The sequence below is a fragment of the Plectropomus leopardus genome, chromosome 8, assembly GCF_008729295.1.
Source record: "Plectropomus leopardus isolate mb chromosome 8, YSFRI_Pleo_2.0, whole genome shotgun sequence".
In the NCBI taxonomy this organism is placed as follows: Eukaryota; Metazoa; Chordata; class Actinopteri; order Perciformes; family Serranidae; genus Plectropomus; species Plectropomus leopardus.
In genome coordinates, this window is record NC_056470.1 from 35,416,182 (window position 1) to 35,442,944 (window position 26,763).

General features: G+C 41.2%; 2 protein-coding genes across 2 annotated transcripts in view; one reads left to right on the forward strand and one right to left on the reverse strand.

Moving 5' to 3' along the window:
• LOC121946465 (myosin-7B-like) overlaps nt 1-6,369 on the forward strand; it is a 29,516-nt gene extending 23,147 nt beyond the window's left edge. The window contains 8 exon segments of the mRNA XM_042491028.1: nt 607-816; nt 1,537-1,662; nt 2,393-2,483; nt 2,564-2,643; nt 3,492-3,596; nt 3,695-3,790; nt 4,082-4,225; nt 4,311-6,369. Of these exon segments, the coding sequence (XP_042346962.1) occupies nt 607-816; nt 1,537-1,662; nt 2,393-2,483; nt 2,564-2,643; nt 3,492-3,596; nt 3,695-3,790; nt 4,082-4,225; nt 4,311-4,322 (864 nt within the window). The 3' untranslated portion in view covers nt 4,323-6,369.
• Nucleotides 6,370-7,507: 1,138 nt separating this feature from the next.
• LOC121946639 (extracellular sulfatase Sulf-2-like) overlaps nt 7,508-26,763 on the reverse strand; it is a 27,162-nt gene continuing 7,906 nt past the window's right edge. Inside the window, exons 2-14 of the mRNA XM_042491307.1 lie at nt 23,199-23,286; nt 21,958-22,087; nt 19,369-19,612; nt 18,246-18,447; nt 17,624-17,720; nt 16,418-16,512; nt 16,260-16,316; nt 15,289-15,458; nt 14,953-15,095; nt 14,603-14,726; nt 13,390-13,423; nt 13,100-13,156; nt 7,508-11,919 (exon numbers count right to left, since the gene is read on the reverse strand). Coding sequence (XP_042347241.1) covers nt 11,889-11,919; nt 13,100-13,156; nt 13,390-13,423; nt 14,603-14,726; nt 14,953-15,095; nt 15,289-15,458; nt 16,260-16,316; nt 16,418-16,512; nt 17,624-17,720; nt 18,246-18,447; nt 19,369-19,612; nt 21,958-22,087; nt 23,199-23,286 — 1,472 coding nt within the window. The 3' untranslated portion in view covers nt 7,508-11,888. The remainder of the gene's footprint in view (nt 11,920-13,099; nt 13,157-13,389; nt 13,424-14,602; nt 14,727-14,952; nt 15,096-15,288; nt 15,459-16,259; nt 16,317-16,417; nt 16,513-17,623; nt 17,721-18,245; nt 18,448-19,368; nt 19,613-21,957; nt 22,088-23,198; nt 23,287-26,763) is intronic.

The window sequence follows — 26,763 nt, forward strand, 5'->3', positions numbered from 1 at the left end:
ACCCTCACAATCTGGGCAACCACGACTCGTATGTGATGATCGGGTTATTACGCGGGTTTCCATCACAGATTTGCACAAAACTTGAGCGATACTTTTGAAATTGCAAGCTGACTACGTTTCCACTCAGTGATGCGACTTCTCTCACGATGTTACGCAACTTACCTCTCGTGATAACATCGCAGTAACCACGGCGATGGATATTTAAAACATTGGCAGGTTTATTTCTGTTGCAGCCGCTCAATGAAGCCGATCTAATATATTTTCTGTCAGAGTGAAGAAGATCTCGATCTCTTCTTCCGTCCACACATACCGAGTCATGTTTAGCAGATAAAGGGGAGTTTTTTCAAAATTGACGTTTCCATTAGTCGTATTTTGCATTTGCAATTTCAATTTGCGCAATTTGACGGGTTACTGGAAACTCGCCTACTCATGTGGCGTCTGTGTCTGCTGCATGTTTGCTGACATGTTTTCAAGAACAAATCGATCCCACGTTGGCGAATCCAGAGTTTTCCAGCCTCTTAAATCTGCGGCTCCAGATGCGTAGTTGCTCGTCTTAAACGATGCGACCTGATGTGTAATCGGGCCTCGCCGGCTCCGTCCCCGCAGGTCAAAGAGCACCAGGTGGATCTGGAGGATAAAGTCCAGCTGACCAATCAGCTCAAAGAGCAGATCGTCCTGCTGGATCGACGCTGCGCGCTGATGACGGCCGAGGAGGAGGAGCTGCGCGGGATCCTGGAGCAGACCGACCGCGTCCGCAAGATGGCCGAACACGAGCTGGTGGAGGTCAACGAGAGAGTTAACCTGCTCTCTACGCAGGTACACACACAAACACACACACAGGTAGACTTTGAAATGACTACCGATAAACTGACGGACCGAAGACGGACCGAACGTTGGACCTCATGCAAGAAACAATTTACCAAAAGTTTTTTTTTGCTTTTCTCTAACATAAGAGAAAATTTTACGAAATCACTTTTACCAAGATACAAGAAAAACATCTCGCTTTCACTGCCACAAATTTTGACCAGCGCAAGAAAAAAATATGTTTTATATTTGAGGAACATTTAATTTAAAATTTAAAAATGCATTAATATCATCATCAATATCATTCAGAAGAATTATTATGACTGGATTATTAAATTTCAGGAGTGAAATGATACTTCGTATACTTGGTGCACTGATCCCAGTTATTAGTCATTTCAGTTACTCTGCTAGTAGTTGTACTTTTTACTCCATTAATATTAGATAACTACTTTACAAACAAGCCATATGAAAATATAAAAGCGCAGCTAAAACAAGTCGATGATTAATTAGAAAATTAATTGGCAACTATTATATAACTGTCATATAACCTTTATAAGGAGTTGCTGTTTCTGCGTTCACCTGTGCTGACAGGTGACCTGTGATCAGTACAGAGCACACCTGCTCAGAGCAGATTTGGGGGCTTCAGAGTGACTTCTCTTATATTTTCTCTTACTGGAGAAATGACTGTTGCTGCACGAGGCGCAGTGACGAAACGGCTGCTTCCTGTTTCAGAACTCAGGTCTGATGAACCAGAAGAAGAAGCTGGAGGCCGATGTGTCCGTGCTGTCCGGCGAGGTGGACGAGGCGATGCAGGAGAGCCGCAGCGCTGAGGAGAAAGCCAAGAAGGCCATCACCGATGTCAGTCCTGACCTCCGACCTCTGAGTCGTCTTCCTGTTTGTGATTGTGTTCTTGTGTTTGGGCGATTTAAAGCTCAGCGTGTCGGTTTAAAGCGGATATTTCATCAGAAAGTGAATTTAAGTCTGTTCCTTACTGAAACGATGGAGTATTATTGCCACATTGAAGAAAAAAACAGATTTTGTTTTGAAATAAATATAAAAAAGGAGAGAGAGAAAATTTAGAAAGTGACTTTAAAAAAAAAAAACAGTAACTGGGTACAAAGTCCAAAATCCCTATTAATGATTATTAGAATTATATTATTTTATTAAAAATTATTTTAATTAATTCTGGACTTTTTTCAGGTAATTTACGTGTTTGTTCTTTTTTTTTTTTTTTTTTTACTAATTCAGATTTGCTAATTTGTTTATTATTGCTGTTTTTCTTTTTTTTGAGAGAAATCAAGTCGATTTGCTCAGGTTAAAAAGAGTTTTTTTGTTTTTGGAGAGAAAAACACCTCTGTGGATAATTCAGCTCTAAAAAAAAAAAAAACTTCTTGAACAACGTAAAATGAAGGAATTCTAACCGGGAGAAGTTTCAGTCAGTTGCAATCTGCAACCTTCACCACTAGATGCCACTAAACCCCCCTAAATCTGACGCTCTCCCACCGCTCTTCTCCTGTGCCGGTGGAGAGCTGTGAAGTTGCGCGGCTGTAAGAGAGCTGACCCGAATCCTTCGCGTGTTCCTCTGCAGGCCGCTCTGATGGCGGAGGAGCTGAAGAAGGAGCAGGACAGCAGCAGCATGATGGAGCGTCTGAGGAACAACATGGTGTCCACGGTCAAAGGTACGAGACGAGGTGGACCTGCAGGGCAGAGACGCCTGGAGCCGCAGGTGGATGTGGTTAACGGTGTGTGTCTCTCTCAGAGCTGCAGGTCAAACTGGACGAGACGGAGCAGATGGCGCTGAAGGGAGGAAAGAAGCAGATTTATAAAATGGAGACGAGAGTGAGTGAAAAGTCCTATAAAATGTCACAACAACTGATTTGTTGATAAGATTTTTAAATACTGGAGCTCCGAGCAGCAGAGCTGAGAGCGGGGACCCTCAAAAAGACCGGAGGTCAGGGGCCAGTCGCAGCAGTCCCATACGGGTTTCCAGGATTTCAGGACATTTCTAGGGTTTTGGAAATTTTGAGGATTTTAGGATGATTGTAGTACATTTTTAAAATTTTAGGACATTTCTAAGAATTTGAGTCATTTCCACGACTTTAGGACATTTCTAAGATTTTAGCAAGTTTCTAAGATTTTAGGACATTTCTAAGAATTTATGACATCTCCAGGACTTAACATTTCTAGGATTTCAGGACCTCCTCAAAAATTTAGGACCATTTTAGCATTGTCTTAGGATTTTCAGACAAGATTCTAAGATTTCTAAGATTTTAGGAATTTTTTCGGATTTTAGCACATCTTCGGGTGCCGTACAGGTGCTGCCTTAGAAATCAGGATTACCAGAGTCTAAAAGTCAGTACTGTCAGATTTGACTTAAAAGTTAAAGACAACCAAAGCCTAGAACCTGCCCAATCATCATAAAAGTAGCCCAATTTTAGTTTATTTTGAAAATATTCAGTATATATGCATATGTTTCAAGCCCGATATAGCAACAATAATCAGTCCTAAGACGTGTGTCCGGTCTCTCCAAAGTTTTGAGGCTGCTGAATGAATCTGTTACAGTCTTTACTTTTATGTGTCGATGTTTGACTAAAGTCTACAGTGAATTTAGGCTTCAGGAGTCAGAGAGAAAACACAGAGAGGAAAAAAGGTCACTTGGTGAGGCCGGAGCGCTGCTGTGTGTGCAGGTGAGGGAGCTGCAGACGGAGCTGCTGATGGAGCAGAAGAAGAGCGAGGAGTATCAGAAAGGAGTCCGTCGCTACGAGCGGAGAGTCAAAGAGCTGACGTACCAGGTGTGAAGACCTCACATCGCCCAGCTGCTGCTTCTGTCCACCTCATACAGATGTTCAGGTGGCTCTGTGGTCTCACGGCTCTTTCTGTGTCCCTGCAGACGGAGGAGGACAGGAAGACTCTGCTGAGGATGCAGGAGCTCATCGAAAAGCTTCAGACCAAAGTCAAGAGCTACAAGAGACAAGCAGAGAACGCCGTGAGTCTTTATGACCGTTACTATATGACACTAAAATTGAAAGACAGGTGACAAAGATGTCAGAGTTAAATAATTAAAGGGCTTTAACTTTATCTTTACCATGCACGAAACAACAAGTTCATACCGTGATGAAACTGCAGATTCTGATTTAATAGAGCTTTACATTCAGTTTCAGTTTATGGTTTATCCGCTCAGCTGCCACGTTACTGTTCGGGTTCGCTCTCTCCGCTCTCAGAGAAAGACGCCATTGCAAAGCAATTCAAAGCTGTCGTTCCTCTGTTTGTCCACCAGGAGGAGCAGGTGAGCTGCAGCACGGTGCGTTTCAGGAAAGTCCAACACGAGCTGGAAGACGCCGAGGAGAGAGCCGACATCGCCGAGACGACCGTCAACAAGCTGCGGATTCGAACCCGCGAGCAGACCAGTAAGGTGGCTACGGTGAGTCGTACTCACAGGCTTCCTGCTGTTTGTGTCCGTACGGTTAAAGCTGAGAGTTTCTAATCTGCCGTTTGTGTTTCTGCAGATCGTCGAGTGAAGCTGCGCCGCTTCCTCAAACACCATCGGTGTGTCTCTGTTGTTTGTGTGGCGTTAGTATCGCCCGGGTCACATGGCCTGTCCGAGCAGCGCATGGTGGCTACCTCGCTGAACTGCTGCAGCTCGCACATTTGTGGTGTTCACACTGAACATTGTTGCTGCAGCGCTGCCGCAGAGCTGCCTGCTGCTGTGTTATCAAAATCACGCTACTGCAAATATTTCACATTAAAACGCCTGGTGTTAACAACTGAAGGGATTTTGTCAACAGAAACATTGTCAGAGGGCTTTTACTTTGTTAAATGGAAACACAAAAGGTTGGGTAAAACAGAAATATTTGTATTTCCTAATGTCTGTAACAAAAAGACAGTGAAACTGTAGTAAAATGGGGTATGATATAAAAAATATTCTTAAAGGACCATTAAACTCAATTTTTTGCTTAAAAAGCCAAAAAAAACATCTAGAATCCATTTCTCTAGATGTGCCGCAGCTGCGAGCCGCGCTGTGGCTGCTCGGACCTGTTAACACGAGCGCCGACATAGAAGCAACAGGTTCTGCAACGCATACACGCTGCTAATGCAGGCAGTGTGGCCCGGGCGTAATGTTTGATTGGTGTGTGTTTGTGATTTTTTGGGTGGGGGTGGGGGCCGGCAAATCTGCATCCGCTGTATGTAATCATGTTAATATGTTTCTATATTCATCGTAAAGCTTCGTGAGCTGGCTTGTAAAGGAAGTGTTGAGGGCCACAAGTATGTATGAGAGCTGGTGTCAGCAGCAAGCTAACAGTATTTGTAGTACAAACAAAAAAAGGTTGGCAGTACTGAATGTTTTTTTTAAAGAGAGACAGGAAGCTGCGAGGCGACTTGGTCGGCAGTGTTTCCTTCTGCCTTCCAGGCAGCCCGAGAGATGTGCATAAGATGAAGTGAAGAGCGGTGATTATCATCATCTCGCTGCATCTCCATGAATCGTGAAAGGAATTTCCAGCACAGAGACAACACTAGTACATGACAGACCAACTGCAGTATTCACCAAACATGAGAAAGTCTGTACTTACTCACCCCAAATTCCTGCTTCTTGTATTTCTCATTCTGAGTGAAAATTTTGCTGCTCGTTGCTGAAAATGTTGAGAACGTGCATGTTTTTTGGAGCTGAGGAGGAAAAAGATAGATTACGGGACAGAGAATGATTCATAACTGCAGCACCGGCTGTATTTATTCATGTTAAATGCAGTGCATTAGGTTAAATCTGCAATAAGTGATGTTTTAAAAATTGGATCAAATGACAGTGATGTAAAAGTGTTTCTCGTAGTGCAGAACACACTGAGAATCATCACCAGCTAAGCAGCTCTGTGCCGTCTGTAGCTCTGTATTATTCGTAACTTTAGTCCGCTCACCAGCTGTCCGTATAAAACTACGGTCAGCTGTTTCCAAAAACAAACCGCCACGATCGCGTTTGCCCTGGAACAGCTGGAACAGCCCTGTGCACAGAGCCCTCTGCTCGTACTAGGCGCTCATTTCGTCTGTATTTGTGTGCGTTTTCTGAAAGCTTATGGATTAAGACGAAACCAAGCATTATCGGCGGGATTCATAACGTACTTCAACACCTTCTTATTCCAAGTCATCACATGCTGCTACATATTACGCTCTAGGTATCTTTCTGCGTTTGCTATTCACCTTTCGGGATCCCGCTACTGTGATGTCATCACAAGCACATGGTCATGAGGACGGTTGGGTTTAGCAGAGTATGAAGCCAGTGATGGTAAAAACATTTGAAATGATCTGTTTTCATACGTAAAAAGAGAATAAATGAGCCCTTAGCTGAGATGATACTTTATGTGACGGTACACCAGGTTCTCTGCCCTCTAGTGGTCAAAAAGCTTTCTTAATTTTTGGAAAAAAAGCACAACAACACATGTAAGATACATAAGAGTGCTTGTCTTCAGATTGTATGTTTGGCTATTTATGTGTGTGGTTTCTTTGTAGTTAATGATTTTAACAGAAATCTTCAGTGTAGTAAAGTTAAAGAAAAATAAATACCTTTTTGTGTTTGAAGAACAGTTTGTCGATTTGTTTAATGTCCTCTTCTGCACCTCAGATCACCTGCAAGCCTGCGACACACAAACCACGATGAAGAAATACGACACAAACATGCACCATGACTACATGCACGCACACACACATGAAATAATAAAACAGGAAATACTCAGATATACCCGGCACATCTCAACAACACCAACAGCTGAAAGTTTACTGTCCCACACAGACTGCAGCAATATTACAGAAAAAACATGAAGTACTGTTGATTTAAAGAAACAGGAAAAGTTTCTACACATTTTCCCATTTTTTGTCTGAACTCTCACCTGGTGCTGTATCGAATCAAAAGTCTTACCTGTAGTAGCAGAGCTAAAAATGTAAAGTTTGTGCTGAAGGTGGTGCAATGAGAAAGAAGGCAGACTCACTAAAATCAGTGGTTCATCCTCTGGGGATGTATCAAGTAATATCAAAAATGTTTTTTTCTACTATTATCCAAAATCCAGTGGAAAAATCCCACAGGCCTTCTGACGAGGGAACCAGGGAGGCGCTAAAGGTCGGCAGAAAAACATCATCCTGCAGCATTTTATTCAAAATATTCTCCTGATGGTGACGTGGGAGGAAAGGTCTGGAGTCAGCACAGCAATTCGGATAAAGTCTAGTGACCGTAAGTTTTTACAGTAGCTGAAATTTCACAACAATCTGGTCAGCACTCACTGACCTGAAGCAAAGCGCCCACACAGTTTCACGGACAAAAAATGAAAATGTTTCAATTACTTTTCAAGGAACCATGATAAGTATTTTGTTTTTTCCCCCTCTTCCCTGGCATTTTTCAAACTCTGGCCAAACATAACTTCTGCTGGACCTCATTTTTTTGTGACTAGAAAAACATGACTATGAAATTCCATAACTTCTCCAGGTTTTGATGAATCGTTAATCAATGGACAGAAAGTTCATTAGCACCAGTTTTCATGAATTATTAATTTTTTAAAGCAAAAGCAGCAAAGAGTGGCCTCTTTCAGCACCTTGAAAATGAATCATTTCAATTAGTTTTTAGTCTTATATGACAAAAAACTTTACATATTAAACACGTAAACATCTAAAAATCAGCCAAAAAATTAAACATAAAAACAAACAGAAACACTTTGAGCAGAAAATGTACATTTTGGCATTCGACACTTTATTCACAAACTAAAACCAATCACTGTATCCAGGTCAGTGGGTGACTGTACAGGTGTGTTAGATCAGTGTTAACCGGCTGCACACGGCAGGATCACGTCACGTGTCGTCACTTCCTGTGTCACCATGAACCCTCCACTGGTCCATCGCTCCGTCCTCCAATCAAAGTGCTCAGCAGTTTGTCCTTCAGTGTGTGTGTATCTGTGTGTGTGTGTGTGTTCGGTGTGTGTGTGTGTGTGTGTGTGTGTGTGCGCGCGTGTGTGCAGTTCAGAACCAGAACTCTGACCTGAAGTCTCGCTGGTCCAGAACGGTCCGATTCGAGTGCTTGTCTTTAGAAAACACACCTAAACATTTACAAATACATTCAAACACAACCAGGAGTTTTTTTCTTTCCTAGATAGTTGTTAGACAGCAAATAGCACCGCAGAGCAAATACATTTGGGGTTAAAAAAATAAAATAATAAAATAAAAACTACAGACAGCAGGTCGGTCGGCTGCACTCACACAGGAAGGAAGAAATCACCCTGAAACACTTTTACACTGTTCGAGCATCATAGTGCAGCTTGTTTCCTCACATCAACAACTTGAGGTCAAAATGAGGTGCGACAGCAGAAATATTACCGAAAAAATAAGTGTTGGTGTCGGTCAAAACTGAAAGACTTAATACATCGTAGAAGAAGAAACAGAGAGACTTCTGCCGCCACAAACCAACAGCTCAGAAAATGTGCTCAACACAGCGTTCACAAGAGGGCGCCTGCATTTACCAACACCCTGCAAAAACGAGGGAAAATGTTCTCTGAAATCACAAATTTGTGTATTTGATTACCTCAATTTCATAATTTATTCTTACAATTTTCCTGGTTCCTTTAACACAAAGGGCTCCAAATTATAGCATATGGACCAAAGTGCTCAGCGCAACTTCACATTCGCTCGTCAGACGTCACGTAACGTATTTGAACAATGAGGAGCAAGAGGCAAAGGCTTTTGTCTTAAGTCCCTTAATGAATCACAGGTGTGTTCTGGGCCTAACGTCTATTCAACGATTCAGTTTGTCGTCTCACATTTCCTTTGACATTCAGATGCTTTCGCTGCTTACATGGCAGATCTGTCAAATTACAGCAGCGATCCGTTTCCTGCAGAGAATGCAGCGGTCAGAGCAGAGCGGTCGCTGCAGGAAATATCAAAATTAAAACTGTAGTTTTAAACTTCACAAAGAAAACAGGATTAAAGTTTTGCTGCTCCTCATTTGTAAATGTACAAAATGTATCTCTTAATGTGTAAGAAGCTCTGCTCTTCTCTCTGCTACGTTCACATTTTATGTTTCTTATAAACGGTTTGTGAAAAGTACTGCACCCATATTTGTACAGATCCCATGTAATCCTGAGCCAGGAATCTGTACATGACCCACATATTTTGTAAAACTGCAATCACGTGACAGCAGCTCCGCTCTGCTCTCTGCTATGTTCACATTTTACACAATGATGGTAATATTTTCTTCATTAATGATGGATTATTTCACCCAGTTGCAACCTGTCTGTGCGTCTCTGTGTGTAACAAGCAGACACAACCTACTATCTGAGTAATGCACCGTCTCTATAGCACGGAAATATTGCACCATTTTTAACTTAAGATCACGACTTTGGTGCTCAATGGTCCAAATGTTTTCTGCTGCAGACAATACACCTGAACACACCTCGGACCTACACCTGAGCACACCTCGGACCTACGAAGGGTGCACTTACATTTGTTACTTACAGATTGTGAGCGCTGGCTGTGACAATAATAAGACGGTCTGAAACCAGAGATGACAGTTGTGCCGCTTTGCAGCCCAAAAACACGACATTATACCTGCAGAATCATCCCCGCAAACCGACGTGTCTTTTTCCCATCCGAACTCTCACGACTTCAGTTTGGTTAAACTAGATTCAGATTTTGGAGCGATATGTCCGGATGTACTTGAGGGGTTTTTGGTCGGTAAACAGCGTCTCATCTTTAAAATCTCTTCAGTGTATATTTTGGGGTTGTTTAACTGTGAAATCCTGGATGACACATCAAAAAAATCCGTATCAGTAATCACGGTGACTCCAACTTTGAGTGACTTTTAGTTATTCAGGGAGAAGAACATTAAATTGATAGTACAAATGATCAAACTGCAATATTTCTATATCTATTTACCACATGAATCAGCAATTTGAGTACGACGGCGTGCTAATGGTGCAAAACCACCTTCACTGCATGTTGCTGAAAGTCATTCTGGGAATTGTAGGAAATAACAAACCAAGGCAGGATTCAGCAAGACCGAGATACCAAAAATAAAAAATAAAAAATGACAACAGTTCAGCACCAAAGCTGATTGTTTCGCAGCTGTTGATGTTTGGATGTAACAGTGTAAGAGTATCTGAGAGGTGATTTTAACACTGACGCACATCTGATGTGTTCATATTCAAGTTTTAAAAAATGTCAGCCCGAGGATCAAATCCCGTCTGTGCTGGATCGAATAAAGAAGGCAGAAACCGCCGGAGGAGCAGACGTGTGCAGAGTCTGAAGTCTTGTTTTTGCTTCGTGTGTGAATCCAGTCGTGTTTTTCTACAGTTATATTTTACAATTTATACGTTACGTGTCCTAATTTAAAACTCTGGACATTTCTGACCAGTCGTTGTTTGATTTGGGCGAGGGAGAAAATCTGACGACAAAAAAAAAAAAAACACCAAAAAAAAAAAAGGAGAAATCAGCTGGAAACAACTGAAAAGGAGGAGAAGGCGTGTGCAGGAGGAAGGAGATCTGACAATGATGTTTGATGATTAACACGAGTAAAAAATGAAAAGAAAAGATTATTCCTCCACAAAACAGCTGTAACAAGATCTGGACCCAATGACATCAGCACGTGGTCCTCTTCTGATTGGCTCACGAGTCCTTTCAAGTCCTTTTTTAAAAAAATCCTCGTTTGCTCTTTCTGTGTTTTAATCCGAAATGTTCTCGCCACCGTTCTCTTCAGGGCTGCCGAGTTGCATCGTGGGTACTGTAGGCAGTCACCAGGTTAGTACAACTGTAGCTCTGTCGTCAGTAAAGTTGTCGGTCGCCACGGTAACCAACGCTCAAGTTAGTGGAAGAAATAAAAAAAATAAAAATAAAAAAATGGAAGAAATGACATCAGCAGTGATGTCACAGTGTTCGACGTCTCAGTCTGATTTTAGTAACGAAGAAACAGGAGGAGCTCCTTTAATGTCTGTTAGAAAGACTAAATATGGACACGTAGAACAAATATGGCCGCCGGGAGGTCACCTGAAGAAGAAGAAGAGGAGGAGGAGGAGGAGGAGGAGGAGGAGGAGGAGGAGATGTTTGGAGATTTTGCACTGTTTGAATTTTATGTTTTTACTCAAAAAACTAACGATATCTTTTCAGCTTTTTAGCCAGAATAATGACGGTAATAAAAGTGTATTTAACACTGAAAGCACAAATGAATTGTTGCTTTCTCTTCATGTAGGTCAAAGGTCGCGCTCTGGAAACTCCCAAAAAACACTTCATTTCATGATCTGATATATAATTTTAACCCAGAATCTGATTACACTCAGTTTTAAGGTGCATTTCGGTGATTTGAGCGAACCGTTAAACGCCACCTCGGTGTGTGGTTAAAGTGATCAGATCGCGACAGGCGGGTATTTTTTCCGAAATTTCGATTAAACACAACTGTGAGATGACTGCATTTCCACTCAGTGATGTTCTGCGGTAACATCCTAGTAACTCAGTAACCATGGCGATGGATGTCCGAAACGTTAGCAGGTTTATTTCCAGGATTCAAAGAGTTAAACTTAGTTTTGCAAAATAACTGAAACAAGATGATTTCCATCAGAAGCACGAAGAAATATTCAGACTGAACGTGCAGATTTTGTTCACGTTAAAAAAAAAAAAAAGAATCAGAGGAATTAACTTTCGGACAGAAACGAGTTAAAAATCAGATAAATATCCGAGTTTTTCTCTAAAAAACGGCTTTGCTGATATTTTACGGTCGACTGTGGAGTTTATTCACCGAGATCGCAGCGACCACATTTTCCTCGTCTCCTCCTCCTCCTCCTCTTCATCACCGCGTCCTCGTCCTCCTCGTCCTCGCCTCCTTCTGCTGCCCTCCTCAGAGGAGAAGGTGAGGAGGAGCAGCTGATGAAGAGTGTTTGGTCCCAGCGTCTCCCTGAGCAGCGGGGTGGGAGGACCGGGCGATGTCACACAGATAGCAGAAGCTGATTGGCTGACCGGTTGAGACGGGGTCGTGGTCGTCGACCGGCGCCGCCTCCGTTTCGACGACCACGCCCTGCTCCTTCAGGCTGCTGTGGGTGGAGTCAGGAGCCTGCTTCAGCCAATCAGGAGGCTCAGCCCTTCCAGCCGTCCCAGATCGGACCTCTGCGTCGACACAGAAACCACGGTGAGCGTCGGACCACAGGAAGTGTGTGTGTGTGTGTGTGTGTGTGAGTGTGTGTGTGTGTGCACGGACAGACAGAAACTGAGCAGCGAGCGTGCAGCAGCAGCTGAAACATCTACATCGTGGTTTGTTGAAGCGAAGCGGGAAAAAAAGGTTAAAACGTGCTAACATGCAGCACTCTCAGCAGGCACGATGTTCAACACGAGCCCATCTTTGTTTTTAGTGTGTTAACATGCTGTCATGAGCTTGGAGCTGAGGTCTGTGGCTTTCAATTATACATTTTTTTCTTTGATTTTTTTTTTGCAATTATTAAAGAACCATTTAGGCATTTTTTAAAAAGTGTTTGTGATTTTTAAAGAAAATCTGAATTTCAAAGGCATGTTTTCATTTGAGATTTTTTTTTTCTTTAAAAACTAGAAGGCATATTTCCTAAAAATAAATTGGCTCTTTTTTCTTTGAAAATGTTTGGCATTTTTTACAGAAAACATTTTGGCAAATTTCCTTTTTTTAAAAAATTGTTGGTGATTTTTAAAGAAAATAAGGATTAACACATTTTCTTAAAAATTTTTTGGCCGTTTTCTTTCGAAGGCATGTTTACTTTGAAAATCATCAAAATGACACAATTTATCACAGCCAGAAACTGTAAAAACAAAAATTATTGTTGGATGTACAAAATTTCCAACAGTCCTTGAACACATCAGGGGTTTTTGTACAAGGTTTGTGAAACAAAATTCCATGACTTTTCCAAAATTTCTGGTTGTATTTAGTTTTCCTAAAATTTTCCAGACCTCCAAATTGCTATTTGGAAATTCCATGACTTTTCCAGATTTTCACTTCATGAATTTTGGAGAATTTTAATGCAACAGTTTATAGTGGAAAGGCTGAGTCACGTTCGTCCACAGTTCAGGTTTCATTTTTGCTTCTTTGGTGTCGAGTGAACAAAACGCAAATTTAACAAATACTTGACCTTCAGTTTGCAGAAGCAGAAATATAACTTGCAGATATGGAAAAGGATGAATTATTTTACCGTATGTTAAACACACCAGACAGACGGACAGATGGATGGACGTATGGACGGACAAATGGACGAACGGACAGACAGATGGACGGACGGACAGGTGCAGTATTGAGGCAGTAAGCACAGGGAGGAGGAAGACTCACAGGGTTCGAGACGACGAAGGTTTCTTGACTCTCGGCCATTTCTTCCTCTCAAACACCCTGATGCAACAAACACACACCGTGTCACACACACACACACACACACACACACACACACACACACACACACACACACACACACACACACACACACACACACTTAGCTCCGTCACCAGCAGCCATCAGCTCCATTTGAAATCATGCAGCATTCAGAGTAGCAGAACACAATGTGAATGTGTGTGTGTGTCTGTGTGTGTTTGTGTGTGTGTTTGTGCGTGTGTGTGTGTGTGTACCTGTAGTCATCGAAGCTGCCGTGTTCCCGCCCTCCTGCTGAAGAGACGCTCTGATTGGTTAATAAGAAGAGGCCACCTGTGATCGCCTCACCAGAGAAATGTAACTCGATTACATCATAATTATCTGAATTTACTTTTCGGTTAAACGCACCAAACATGACGCTGCATTCACGAGCTCCTCGGAAATATCACATTTACCGTTTTCACGAGTTACGAGCACATGAACGGCCCTCCAAACTCGTCATTATTGGTGGGAAATTGGCGAATTTCAATGATATCCGATTTGCCGAGCTGTGACGTTTCAGGGCAGCAGAAATGGCGTAAAGCACTGAAGCAGCACAGGATTTAATAATCGATTTTAGAAAGCACTCGTGCCCTCGATGCACTGATACGTTCGTGATGCACACTGTGATAAAAAAAATATACAAAATACTGCATTTTTTCTTCTTTTCTATATCAAATTACAGAAGAAACACAAACTATGCAATGAATGCATTTCTGGACATTCACAGTGTCCCCTGCTGTTAAACGTGTCTCTGACAGAGGAGGCTGCTGAGGAAAGCTTGGCTTCAGAGGGGAGAGCAGGCTGTTCTCGTCTATTCTGTTATCTTCTCGCATTTATTACTTTCTGACTTGAGAAAGCCCAAAAGCCGCCATACTATTGATTTGAAACTGGAGGGAGCTTCTTCTCTTTCAATATCATCTGTCGCGGAGCCTTCGCTGTCTCCAGTCTCAGACATGACGTAGGACGTTGAACTTAGCATGTCAAGTAAGCAAAGTCAGAAGCAGATTACGCCCTCTGCTGATCAAAATGAGTATCATGGTTCAATTTTCATCTCACTGATTTGAACCTCATATATTTTGTATCTATTTTTAACAGCCTAACGATGCAACGTTACATCCCTAGTGTGAAATGTTATTATGTTTATGTTGCTTTTAATTATTGTGCAGTGTCTCTGAGTACTTGAAAAGCACTTTATAAATAAAATGCATTATTATTTTTATTACAGAAAAAAAGGGTTCCACAGTTTTACTGCACAGATTGCCTGTTCACTGCGACATCAGCTCCTTGTTGGAAATCATGTAGCGACATTCAAACTCCAGAATGCATAAATAAAAAACGACATGATTAATTGTTACTGTTTTGGATGTTGAAATATGTCTGCTCGTGTGTGTGTGTGTGTGTGTGTGTGTGTGCGCGCGCGCGTCATACCTTGCTCCAGCGAGCGTGTGCGAGGGTTACACTGCTTGTGTCCTCTGCAGCCTCTGAGCTCCATCAGCTGAACGTGAAGCTGGTTGAGGACCGTCCGGTCTAAAGAGCTGACGGCGTTTATCAGCTGGAGATTCACAGAGGAGGAGGGGGCATTTGTTCAGGGTGGATACAGATTAAAGTCGTCTGTGTTCACAGAAATAATCTCTCCAGAGCTCTTGTTTTCCTAACTGTGTGTGTGTGTGTGCGCGGGGGGTCCGTGCTGCGCGTGCACCAGCGCCAACAACAACACCTACTGGTGTCTGAGGACGATTAACGAGACCCACAACTTTCTTATCTGTGTGTGTGTGTACCTGGTATGGGTCTGTGTTGAGGTCGAAGTACTCCAGGAAGCCGGTGGCAAACTCACAGAAGAGAAAGTTGTGGGTCTCGTTAATCGTCCTCAGACACCAGTAGGTGTTGTTGTTGGCGCTGGTGCAGGCGCAGAACGGACCCACTGTGACACACACACACACACACACACACACACACACACACACACACACACAGATATCAGACTGAAACACCACGTCTCTGGTATAACAACATATTGAATGTACCATAAATATATAAATTTGTCTTTCCATGTACAACAGAAAATGTGTGTGTGTGTGTGTGTGTGTGTGTGTGTGTGTGTGCGCGCGTCGTACGTGTCCAGTAGGGCGCAGTGTGCCAGTGCTGGTTGTCGTGTGTGAAGCAGGTGAGTCCAGGCATCGAACACGTGTCGTTGTTTCTGATCCTCTTGATCATCTTCCTCATTTTCTTTCTCCTCTTCTGCTCCTTTAGAAGCCACGCCTTCTTGTCCCGAGCCCCGCCCTTTCTGCATACACACGCCCGCACGCATACATGCACGCAGGCGCGCGCACACACACACACACACACGACATCATTTACTTCAGTAAAAGTACTAACAACACCCTGTGAAAATACTCCACTACAAGTAATAGTCAAAGTCTGCCTTCAAAACCTTAGTGAGGTAAAAGATTCTAAGTTTTATCAGCAAAACGGACTTTTAGTAAAAGTCTTAATTGTACAGTAAATGTTCTCTAACATTGTTTAACTATCATATATGATGTTTGTGGATTAACCCTTTGAAACTGGAGAAAATTGGCATTGTCTCTTTCGAAAATGGGAAGAGGGCAATGAGCAACTTGACAAGAAATTAGTAAAATGTTAGCAGGAAAGAAAAAAAAAATCCTAAAAACAAACAAACAAAAGTGACCTCAAGAATGTGCTGAAAATAAACCATTTTTTTCTGTAACATAATTGTAAATTTAAATAAAAGTATAAATTAAAAATATAATTTTCTGGATGTTTTTCCCTAATTTTTGATAATATCTAATAATCCCTCGAGCTAATATTCAGATAATTTGCTGGTTAGCTTTCATTATTTATTTTTTATTTTTTGCAGTTTGCAGGACATGCCATTGCGAGGTTCTTTATCACGTTTTTGAACGAAATCGTACCAATTTTCGCAGGTTTCAGAAGTTTAAATGTTTGTAAAGGGTGTCTGAATGCTGCACAAGAAAACTGATGCCCATCCAGCTGTTAAGGGGTTAATGTATCAAGTTGTATTAACAGGAAATACTTGAGTAACGTACATAAAATATTTCAGTCTCACCTGAATGGGTGTCCTCCTCCTCTGAACCGCAGCTTATTCTTCAGTTTGGATTTATACCTGAAAAACATCAACAACAGCTGTCAAAAATAATTCTTCTTCTAGTTTCTGCTTTCGGGGATCAAACTTTGGTCCGTTTGCGTGCTTCATGTCTCACTCACAGGTATTTATTACAGTCACACTGGAGCGGACGAGCCTTCTTCAGGTGACCTCTGACCTCTCTCAGGTTCTTTATCTTCGTCTGCAGCGTCTCAATCTGACACACAGAAAACAGAGTCTGATCGCTGCAGTGATGAAATATAACTACATTTACTCAAATACTCAACTTAAGCACACATTTAAGGTGATTGTATTTTCTTTCCATGCCACCTAACACTTCACCACATTTATCTGACAGCTTAATTGACTTATTTTATATATATACATATATATAGACTAATTCAATTAAATTTCTACACACAAAACATACAACAAGCTTATAAAATGTGGCGTGGTAACAAGTTTCCAAGAAAATAACCTGAAATTCAGAAAAAAAAGATGAAAGTGGGAAAAGAAAATTAAAGTTAAAACCAACCAAAAAATTCAAAACATACCCCATACATCAATAAATAAATAAATATACAGATAAAATGTTAATAATAAATTATAACAATAGCAAATACATTTCATTTTCTGGAAATGTTTCCCTATTTTTAATTTTTTTTACACCTTTCATGCCAAGTCACATTTCTCTTCCACCACATTTATCTAACAGCTTTATTCACTTTATTAAGTAAAATATGTTTATAAAATGTGATTTTTTAAAAGAAATTAATCCCTTAAAAACGTGTGCTAAATGTCTTCACTTCTTTCAAAAACATGGGAGGAAGTAACAAGTTGAAATTACCTGAAATTCAGCAAAAAACAAGGAAAAAAACAGAAAAACCTAAAACCAATCCAATAAAACCAAATAAAACCTTTTTACAATTTTTTCTAACCTCTCACAATTTCTACTTTTCTCTTTCTGTCTGTCATTTTAATAATAGTTTATAATAATTATAACAATAAAAATTCAAAACAAAGTTGTCTGGACATTTTTCCCTATTTCAAAAATTATTTTAAACTTCTAATAATTTCTCTCTCTCTCTCTTTAAATCATAATTTCAGGTCGTTTTTCTTCTCAGTGCCTTTTCAGTCATGTTTTCAACAGAGATCAAACCAATTTGCTGCAGTTTCAAAGGTTTAAATACTGGCAGGCGTCTGGACGCAGCACAAGAAAACTGACGTCGTCCCCAGGTTTTTAAGGGTTAAAATACTGTCCCTTACAACATTAACAAGCACAGTTGCTTGAGTGTGTGTGTGTGTGTGTGTGTGTGTGTGTGTGTTACCTCGTGGTCGATGTGCAGCTTGTGGTCCTTCCAGGCCTGCAGAGACTGATACACTCCTGTGTCACACCTGACCGTGGCGTTGGACAGGATGGAGCATCTGAATCAGAAAAACATCAAAACGACAGTGATGACGAACAGTCGTCACAGCGGGAGAGAAAACACCCCGAAAAACAGCCAATCACATCGCGGTGTAACAACAGCGGGCCTGAACACAAGCTGACATTTGATATTTTAATGACGGAGCAGAATTCACACTTTTTTGAACGTGTCACTTTGTCATACAGAGACGATTTTTCTGAATAATTCAGAGCAATCTGAGCTGTCAAAGTTTCGCTCCATCTGCGCTGATGATCCGCTTTTACAGGAGTTAGTCAGGATTTATCAGCTGATTCGTAACATCCAGTTCCCAACGCAGACAGGAATTAAATCTCAGGTTTTCCATAACAAACAAACGCTTACAGAAGTTATGCAACAAAGAGAAGTTTAGAGCTTAACCCTTTAGGGACAGTTTGGAGCATTTTACACGCTTTTCGTTCCTTTATTTTTTGATAATTTTGGCTGTGTTCATGCACAAATTTTGGCAAGACTGCCCTACACACACATACACACACACTCTCCTCACCTGTGTGTGACTTTGTGGGAGTTGGGTGGGGCCATGGTGTTGGGAACTCCTCCCATCCCGCTGAACTCGTCCTCAGGCTCATCCCTGATTGGCTGAGCCCAGGTGGACTTGTCCGCGATGCTGTGGTTACCGGGGTAACTGTTGGTCATGGACGCGGAGCGGCTGTAACGGTTTCTGGAGTAACTCTTCAAAGCTTTGAACTCTGAGACACAGAAAGAGAAAAACTGCAACATCACAACTTTATCAAAGACACACAGTCGTAACTGAACGATACGAGTAACTCGACGTCCTTCAGGGTCTGGAGAAACCCAGAAAAAGGAGGCAGTGACGTTTGAAAAGCTTCCTCACTGAGGAGCCTCGGACATCTGCAGCTCTGCAGGTCTGACTCCTGACAGCAGAGGTCAGCATCACCTCAGGAAACCAGGAGAGCCCAATGAAACCTCTGCAGCTGAAACACGAGGTCCTCCGAGAGCCAGAACACCTGAGTGTCTCCAGTCAGTGCACATTTAGAGGTCAGGTAAAATTTTGGGACAGTGAAAGCTTACAGCAATGATGAACCAGAGAGAGAGAAGGAGAGATTATCAGGAGATAAAAATAATACTAAAAATAGGGAAAAATGTCCAGAAAATTGAATGTAGAATTATTATTGTTATATTATTAACTACTTTACTTAACTACTATCTATGTATCTATTTATTTAAATGTTTGTATTTTGGTTTGGTTTTTGGTCTTTCCTTTTTTCTCTTTCTTTTTTTGTGCTGAATTTCAGGTTTTTTTCTTTTTGAGAAAATTATTAAAAATCTAGGAGAAAAAATGTACAGCTATTATAATTGTATATTTAAAATGACAAAATCTATTATTATTATCTATTTATGTTAAATTCTTACACCCTTTTTTAAATTTCTTTTCTTTTTTTATTGTTAATTTTCAGGTAATCTTTTGTAGGCCTAACTTTTTATGAACCTTTTGCTAATTTTTGGGTCATTTATTGTGTAGCCGCTTGTTGCCGTCTTTAGGTGTTTCTGAAAAAAGTCAGTTCACTCAGGTTTCAAAGGGTTAACCCTGACAGACTGTACAGGTGTGTCACCGCTGCCACCTGCTGGACTGAAACATCAACACTCACTTTTCTTTGAGAAGAACGGCTTCTTGTTGAACGGCCTCATGGTGGAGAGTCTCGGGATCAGAGGTCGGAGGTCGCGGAAGTCGCAGTCGCAGGCGTCCGAGTTGCGTTGGTACAGCTGAGACTTGATGCTGAGTGGACGCTGACGACTGGCGAGGCCCCTCTGGAAGTTCTTGGCTCCTCCCCCTTCGTTCTTGCATTTGTAGAGCCGGAGTTTACCCGTGGCGTCCTCCACACACTGCCACTTCTACACGCAAGCGTACACACACAAACAATGACATTAAATCTTGGTGAACTCAACAATCCTTAAGGTTTGTTTTGAGGGGACGGCGCTGCTTCAGCGACCCTTCAGAGACCTTTCACAGAGTCGTCTCAGCTTTGAGACGGCAGCGGAGGCAGTAACAGCACAGCTTCAGGTCAATGCATTTGATCGTAACAATTCTCCTGATTCTTTTTGGTACAAATAAACTTAATTTGAAAAACACAGAAATCGACTGATGGGTGAAATTTACTTGAGTGATTTGGGCAGAACAGAAAACGGTGGGGTCAAAATTGGGACCATAAACTGTGCAAACTATCATACAACCTCTCTTTAACACTTTATTGTCATTACCTTCTGTCCTTGCACTCACGCAACGCGTGACCGTGAGGCTGGGGTATAAATGCTGGCTGAGAGTAATCACGAACAGGTGAGCTGAGTTGCATTGAAGGGGTGGGCGTGGCTACTGCTTAGGAGCGGGAAAACCAGGCTGAATGAAACCGACTCAGAAGCGGGTGACTGCAGAAAAGAAAAGGTGGCCAGGAACGCAAAATTGTGAGAATTGTGAGAAAATCAGTTTCCAGAGGAAAGGTCCATCCTGTTTGCCTTTTTTATCCTGGCTGGACATCGAAGAACCTTTTGATGTCACAGTTCAGCCAAATTCAACAAAGTTGGGTTAATTCATGCCCTGAAGTGCCTCATTCTTCACTCTCACTAAAGACCTTTTGGGCTTGACTCACATCTGTAGAAAGGAGCATCAGCACCGATCTGAGCAGCGTCCACACAGTCGGACAACGCTCACTTTTCTTTGTCTCGAAGCGTTTGTTTGTATTGTCACTCCGCAGTTGTTCATTAGCAGGAGCTGAATACATTTCTACTGTTATACTTAGTCATTAAAGAGTGACAAATGCCTGAATGGTTAATCACACTCACTCTCGGTCCTCTCCAGGCTGTTTATCAGAGCCATCCAGCAGCCCGCAGACACTGTTGCTAAGAGACTAATCAACTGGCTAAAGGGATTTTTAGACAAGTGTAATTAACTTCAAACACACACAAACACACAGTGACACGGCTCTCTGAAAGTTTCTGTTGTGCTGCTTCATCCTGATTCTCTTCACGTCTCTTTCTCTTTGATTCGGCGGCTTTTCGTCCATTGTGTTGCGCTGCTGCGAGTCATTACTGCCGTTATTGTATCTGTCTGGTTTGTGGAGATGACATCTGGTTTTCATCTCGCCGACAGAAGTCTCTCTCTGTTCTACTCGCTTTCTTTCAAGTCTCTGTTTGTTTATTACAGCGGTAGCCATCACAGTTTTCCTGCATTTATTCCAACAAAAAAAGCTCCTCTTTGAGGATTGTTCTGGGAAGGAAAATCTCTGCTGCATTTAGTAATTGTGGACATCTGAAAAGGTTTCGATGTAAAGTTTGATTGACAAGTGATGGGACTGGGATCAAATTATTAAGATCAGAAGTAAAGTTTTACAAAGTTACACGATCGAGTGATACGATCAGGAGTAGGAGCATCAGAGTAAAGCAGTTAGATCAGGAGTAACTGAATCAAGAGTAATGTCCTGGGATCTGAAGCAAAGTATTAGGATCAGAAGCAAAGTAATATTAGTGGGAACTAAGTAATGAGACACAGAGTAAAGTAATGGGACTAAAATAACTTACTAAAATAAGTCATGTGATAGGGTGTAAAATAACACAATAGTAGTAAAGAGAAGAGAAGGAGAATGTGGGCAAGGACTCCTAAAATCAGGAGTAAAGAAACAGGACTGGAAAGAGTGGGATTAGGGTTGAGAAACGGGATCAGAAAGAGTAGGATCGGGGTAAACTAACATCGTCTGAGGTTAAGTATTATGATTGGAAGGAGGAGAATTGGGAGCAAAGTAACGGGACCAGAAGAAGTAGGATCAGGAGTAAAGTAAAAAGATCACGAGGAGAGTAATAGGATTGGAAAGGAATAGGACTGGGAGTAAAGTAATGGGACCAGAAGGTGAAGGATCAGAAGTAAACTTAATAAACTGGAAGTAAAAAACAGGATTGGGAGGAGTGGGATTGGGAATTAAGTAATGGGATCAGAAAGAGTAGGATCTGAAGTAAACTCATAACATGGGAAGTAAAGTAATATGACTGGAAGGAGAAGAACTGGGAGCAAAGTAATGGGACCAGAAGGAAAGGGACTGGGACTTTACTAGTAAAATTGTGGTTATAGATTGGGAAGGAGCAGGGATTAAAGAATTGGGATTGTTAGGAGAAGGACTGGGAGTAAAGTAAAGCTGGAAGGGTAAAATAATTAATTCCCTTGTCGTCAGTGACTGTTGATGTTGCTGTACCTGTCCAATCTGCTGGCAGGGCGTCTGGTACTCGGCTCTCTGACAGAGGTCTTTTACTCGTTGGTGTTTGGGCAGGAAGTTCTCCTCCTGCGACACTTCCTTTCCCTCGACACGCTGGTGCAGCAGCTTCCTGTTAACACAACAAACAGAGGCAAAGTGGCACTTTTTACTACAATTTAAAGTATTTCTTCATCTTTCTTTATCTAAATCAAACATTTAAGTGGATGTTGTATGACAGTGATAATCAACTTACGGCCAGCAGGCCGAATCTGGCCCCTGAAAGTGTGCCGGGTGGCCCCTCAACCATTTCATTTAAGTCACACTAAAAATAAAGTGACTGACACTGGGAATGGTTTTTGTTCTTTTAGCATACATGAGGTGTCAGGGTGCATAAAATAGCATCAAAAGAGCAAAATAGAGCTTGTTTACCAAAAAAGTGTCAGTGGAGGATCCCCCACACTCCCCGACAGAGGTCCTGGCTAAGACACAAATGTCCTGAAATCTTAGAAATGTCCTTAAATCTAAGAAATGTCCTAAAATCCAATTAATGACCCTAATCCTAGAAATATCTTAAAATCTGAGAAAATGTTCTAAAATCCAAGAAATGTCATGAAGTCCTAGAAACCATCCTAATATTGTAAAAACATCTGGAAATCCTAAAAACATCCTAAAATCCTAGGACCGCCCCAAAGTCTAAGAAACAGCCTAAAATATTAGAAATGTGCTAAAATCCGAGAAAATGCTCTAAAATCTTAGAGATGACCTAATGTCCTCGAAACATGCTAAAATCCTAGAAGCATCCTAAAATCTAAGAAATGTCCTCGAATCTTAAAATCCTAGATATGCCCTAAAATCTGAGAAATATTCATTCACATATTCACATATTACAATCCTAAAAATATCCAAAAAAACGCCCTAAACTCCTAGAAACATGCTAAATCTTAGAAATGAACTGAAGTCCTTGAAATGTCCTCAGATCCTAGAAACATGTATGGGCGGCTGCGTCTGGCCCCTGGCCTCCTGTCATTTTGTGGCCCCTGGCCTCCTGTCATTTTGTGGCCCCTAAGCATAGCAGGTTGAGTAAGAACAATTTTAATTTATTATGAGTTGGGTCTTATTTTTGTAGTTTAGCAGCTGTCATCTGTGATGTGAGAGCTGCTATAAATATCATATTACTCTTAATGCAGTTAAAGTGGGTTATGTAATGTGTTGCACTAGTTGTAATGATGGGATGTTTTTACCCTCTCTCCACCAGAAACGAGTCTCTCCAAACCTTCGGCTTCTTGTTCAACTGGAACCTGGATGAAACAAAAAAACAGCACAAATTCACTTTTTATACGCAACTGTTTTACGCAGTCATCCCCTCCGCCCTTTATCCCTCCTCGCTTTATTTTTACAGTTTTCTTTTTCACTTCTGGAAACACAAGAGAAAAAGATGAAGCAGGTTTTTTTCAGCTGCTAAATGTGGAGCGCTGATGTAACATCACAATTAAACTCGAGTTCAATGAAAAATTCAAGTTTGTGGCCGCGTTTCCTCTTAGTGCCACATGTACGGAGCAGCGAGTTCACATCAAAAATTACACACATTTATATTATATTCATCACACACTCTGACTGCATCCATCTGGTTTCTATTCTGGGATGTTTGTAACTTCAACTTTTAGGAATAATATTTAGATTTTTCCTGCCGCAGTTCAAAGAACAACCATAGTGGAAACAACTGCAGGACTTTTTCCAGTCGAAGAAACAACCGTGATTCAAAGTGTCACGGAAAGACGGAAGAAAAAGTGCACAAGTGAAAGTTAAAGACACGCAGGCCTCACTAAGTGCAACAACGTGGTGCACGCCAAGCACCACAAATGTCAGTATTTAAAGCACAATCTGATGCACCTTTTTGCACAAAGAGGTTTGAGTCTTGTTTACAAGAACTTTTCTTTCAGGTTGTTTTTCTTAAATTTCAGCGCCCATCATGACGGACAGCTCTCATTGCAGCGAAACGCAGCGGGTGTGAAAAGTGACAGAGAAACGATTCCAACTCCCTCATTATTACCACAAAAAATCAGAACCCAAACTCCATTTTTTTCTGTGAGACCCCACAGGTCAAAACATTTTTGGTCAATTTTGAGATTTTGGACTATTTTACTTCCACAACATTTCTTCTTTAGAAACTGCTGGAAACAAAATGTTAAAAAATACACATTTAGGTTTATTGAACTTTAGATTTTTGCTCTGGGAATTGATACAGAAAGTGCATAATTAATCAGACAATGTCTCATTTGCATATTTAAACATAACATTTCAGAAAATGAAAAATATGACTATCTTAATGTACGTAATCAGCTCTGGAAGATTGATGGTAATCTATTAGTTTAAAAGTTTTATCCTAGTATCTTATTTTTGGTCTTATTTTTTAAGGTCGTTTTTTTCCTCCCATAATCTGAGCCACAAATCTCCACTTTAGTAAAACTCTAGTACACCAAATTTTACAGTTTTATTCCTGTCTATATTCTTATAGCTTATTCATGTATAATTCATAACTGGATTTATGGGACGTTTTATTCCTAAAAAACATGGCAATTTTTTTTCTGTGGCTGCTGACAGTATTTTCTAATTTATGTAGTGGTAAAAAGAGATATCTCAATTTCCCTCTATTAAAACATTTAGTCGATAAAATGAAATGCAACAATGCAACAAGACTTTTAAACCTTGCATTTTGATTTCTCCTCTGGAAATGCATGCAAAAATTGCCATTTTTACAAGAAAATGCCTAATTTTTATATTTAAACACAACATTTCAGACATGTAAAAAATGTCTTTCTCTGAGTGATCAATTGGGAAAGTTTCGTGGTGTTAAAAATTATAGCCTATTTAGTCAGGATGTCTCCCCTTCAGTGGAACAGCTTCCAGCGTTTTCCTCGCTCACTTGAGTTTGTTTTCCTGAAGCGAGGAAGCATTTTTCAAACTAAGTGCATGTCACCCACAGGGAAGCAGTACTGTCGGAGTAAAATACTGCAGTAGCTGTTGTTAAAATGTATGTTTGTGGGTATATTTATTGCACCGTTAGCAGAGTGTTTAAAGTTTAAAATGTTTAAAGTTTAATGTATTCTGGTGCTGGTGGAAATGTATCTGCGGCATTAGAACAGGGAGAGTTTAATGGGTGAGTCCAGGGGGAGAAACGAGAGGCAGAGATACTGAGCGAGGTGAAAGGGGCAGATGGATGCAGGTTTTCTAACAACAGGAAGTTCCTCAAAGTACTTCGACCCACTGACGTGGCCGCTGACCAACACGGTCAGCAGGTGAAGCTGCAGCGAGGAATTCAAACCACAGCTCCTCATCTGAGAACAAAGATCTGAGAAATGTCCTAAAACCCTAGAAATGACCAAAAATCCTGGACACATCCTAAAATCCTTAAAATGTCCTAAAATCCTAAAGATGTCCTAAAATCCTAGATATGTTCTAAAACTCTAGAAATGTCCTGAAATCCTGAAACGTCCTAAATATCAGAATCACCCTAAAATCCTCGAAATATATTTAAATCCTAGAGATGTCCCAAAACCCTGAAAATGCCCTAAAATACAATAAATGTCCTAAAATCCTTGAAATATCCTTAAATCTTAGAAATGTCCTGAAGTCCTTGAAATGTCCTACAATCCTAAAAACATGAACGGGGCTGCTGCCCCTGGCCTGCTCTCATCTTGCCAGTTGAGTCACTGTTGTAGCTTCACTTTGATAATAAAAGTCATTTTCGATGTAATCAGATAAAAGTGTGTGTTGTGAATCCTCGACACTTCACACTGAATATTTTAGGGTCCTTACACGAGCGGCAGAGACGGTCTGTTAACTGCCGTGTTTTTCCATGAAACAGAGGTGATTTGTTTGTGCTGCACAGTGCTCCCTCTGTGCCGCTGTTACAGTTCCTCCTGTAACAGTTTACGGCTGCATCATAACTGAACATGTTAGCTGTTTCACAACAAAACAGTCCTGCGGCTCTGGCGCACCGCAGACCGTCCTGAACTCTGAGGTCAGATCCTGCACAGAACCCCTCCTTTGTCACCGCTGCCTCTTATTGGAGTAAACTTTGGCTCAGCGTGATCGGCCTCTCAGCTCCGGTGTGTGTCCCCCTCGGGGGGACGGATTCCTCTGAACTTCACAGAGGACGAGGATGAAAAGGGAGCAGATGCCGTACAGTCCCTCGCCGCACCGTGAGAAGACACACAGCCGACTCAAACGTGTTCAAACGGCCGGGGGTTCAGGGACGCTCACAACGCCGCAGAGCCGACTGTGTGCGCTGACTAAACGAGTATTTGGGCTTTAAAGAAAGACACCTGGCACCGCGGAGTTAAAATCAACAAGATAAAACCCGAGGAGATCAGGAGGTGATTCAGAGAGGAATTAAAGGCGTTTTGAAAAATCTCTGTTCTTGCTGACTCGACAGAATCACAAAGTTGTTTTAAAATGTTGAAAGATGCGAAGCTTTAACCCTTTGAGAACCTGGAGCAACATCACTTGTTTTGGACACCTTTCACAAATATTTAAACCTCTGAGCAAATTGGTTTAATTTCTTTAAAAAAATAGGGGATCAAAAAAACCCCAAGGAAGAACGTTATATCTTTCCGATACATCCCGCAAGAAATCAATAGATTTTTTTAAGGTAGAATTTTTTTTTTTCCAAAAAACTATATTTAAAATTATCACATCTCATATCATATTATCAATTACCATTTTCAATTTGATTTTTTTTATTCAACATAATTTTTTAAGGTCATTACCGCTTATAGATATATAAATAAATCTATAGGTCTAGAA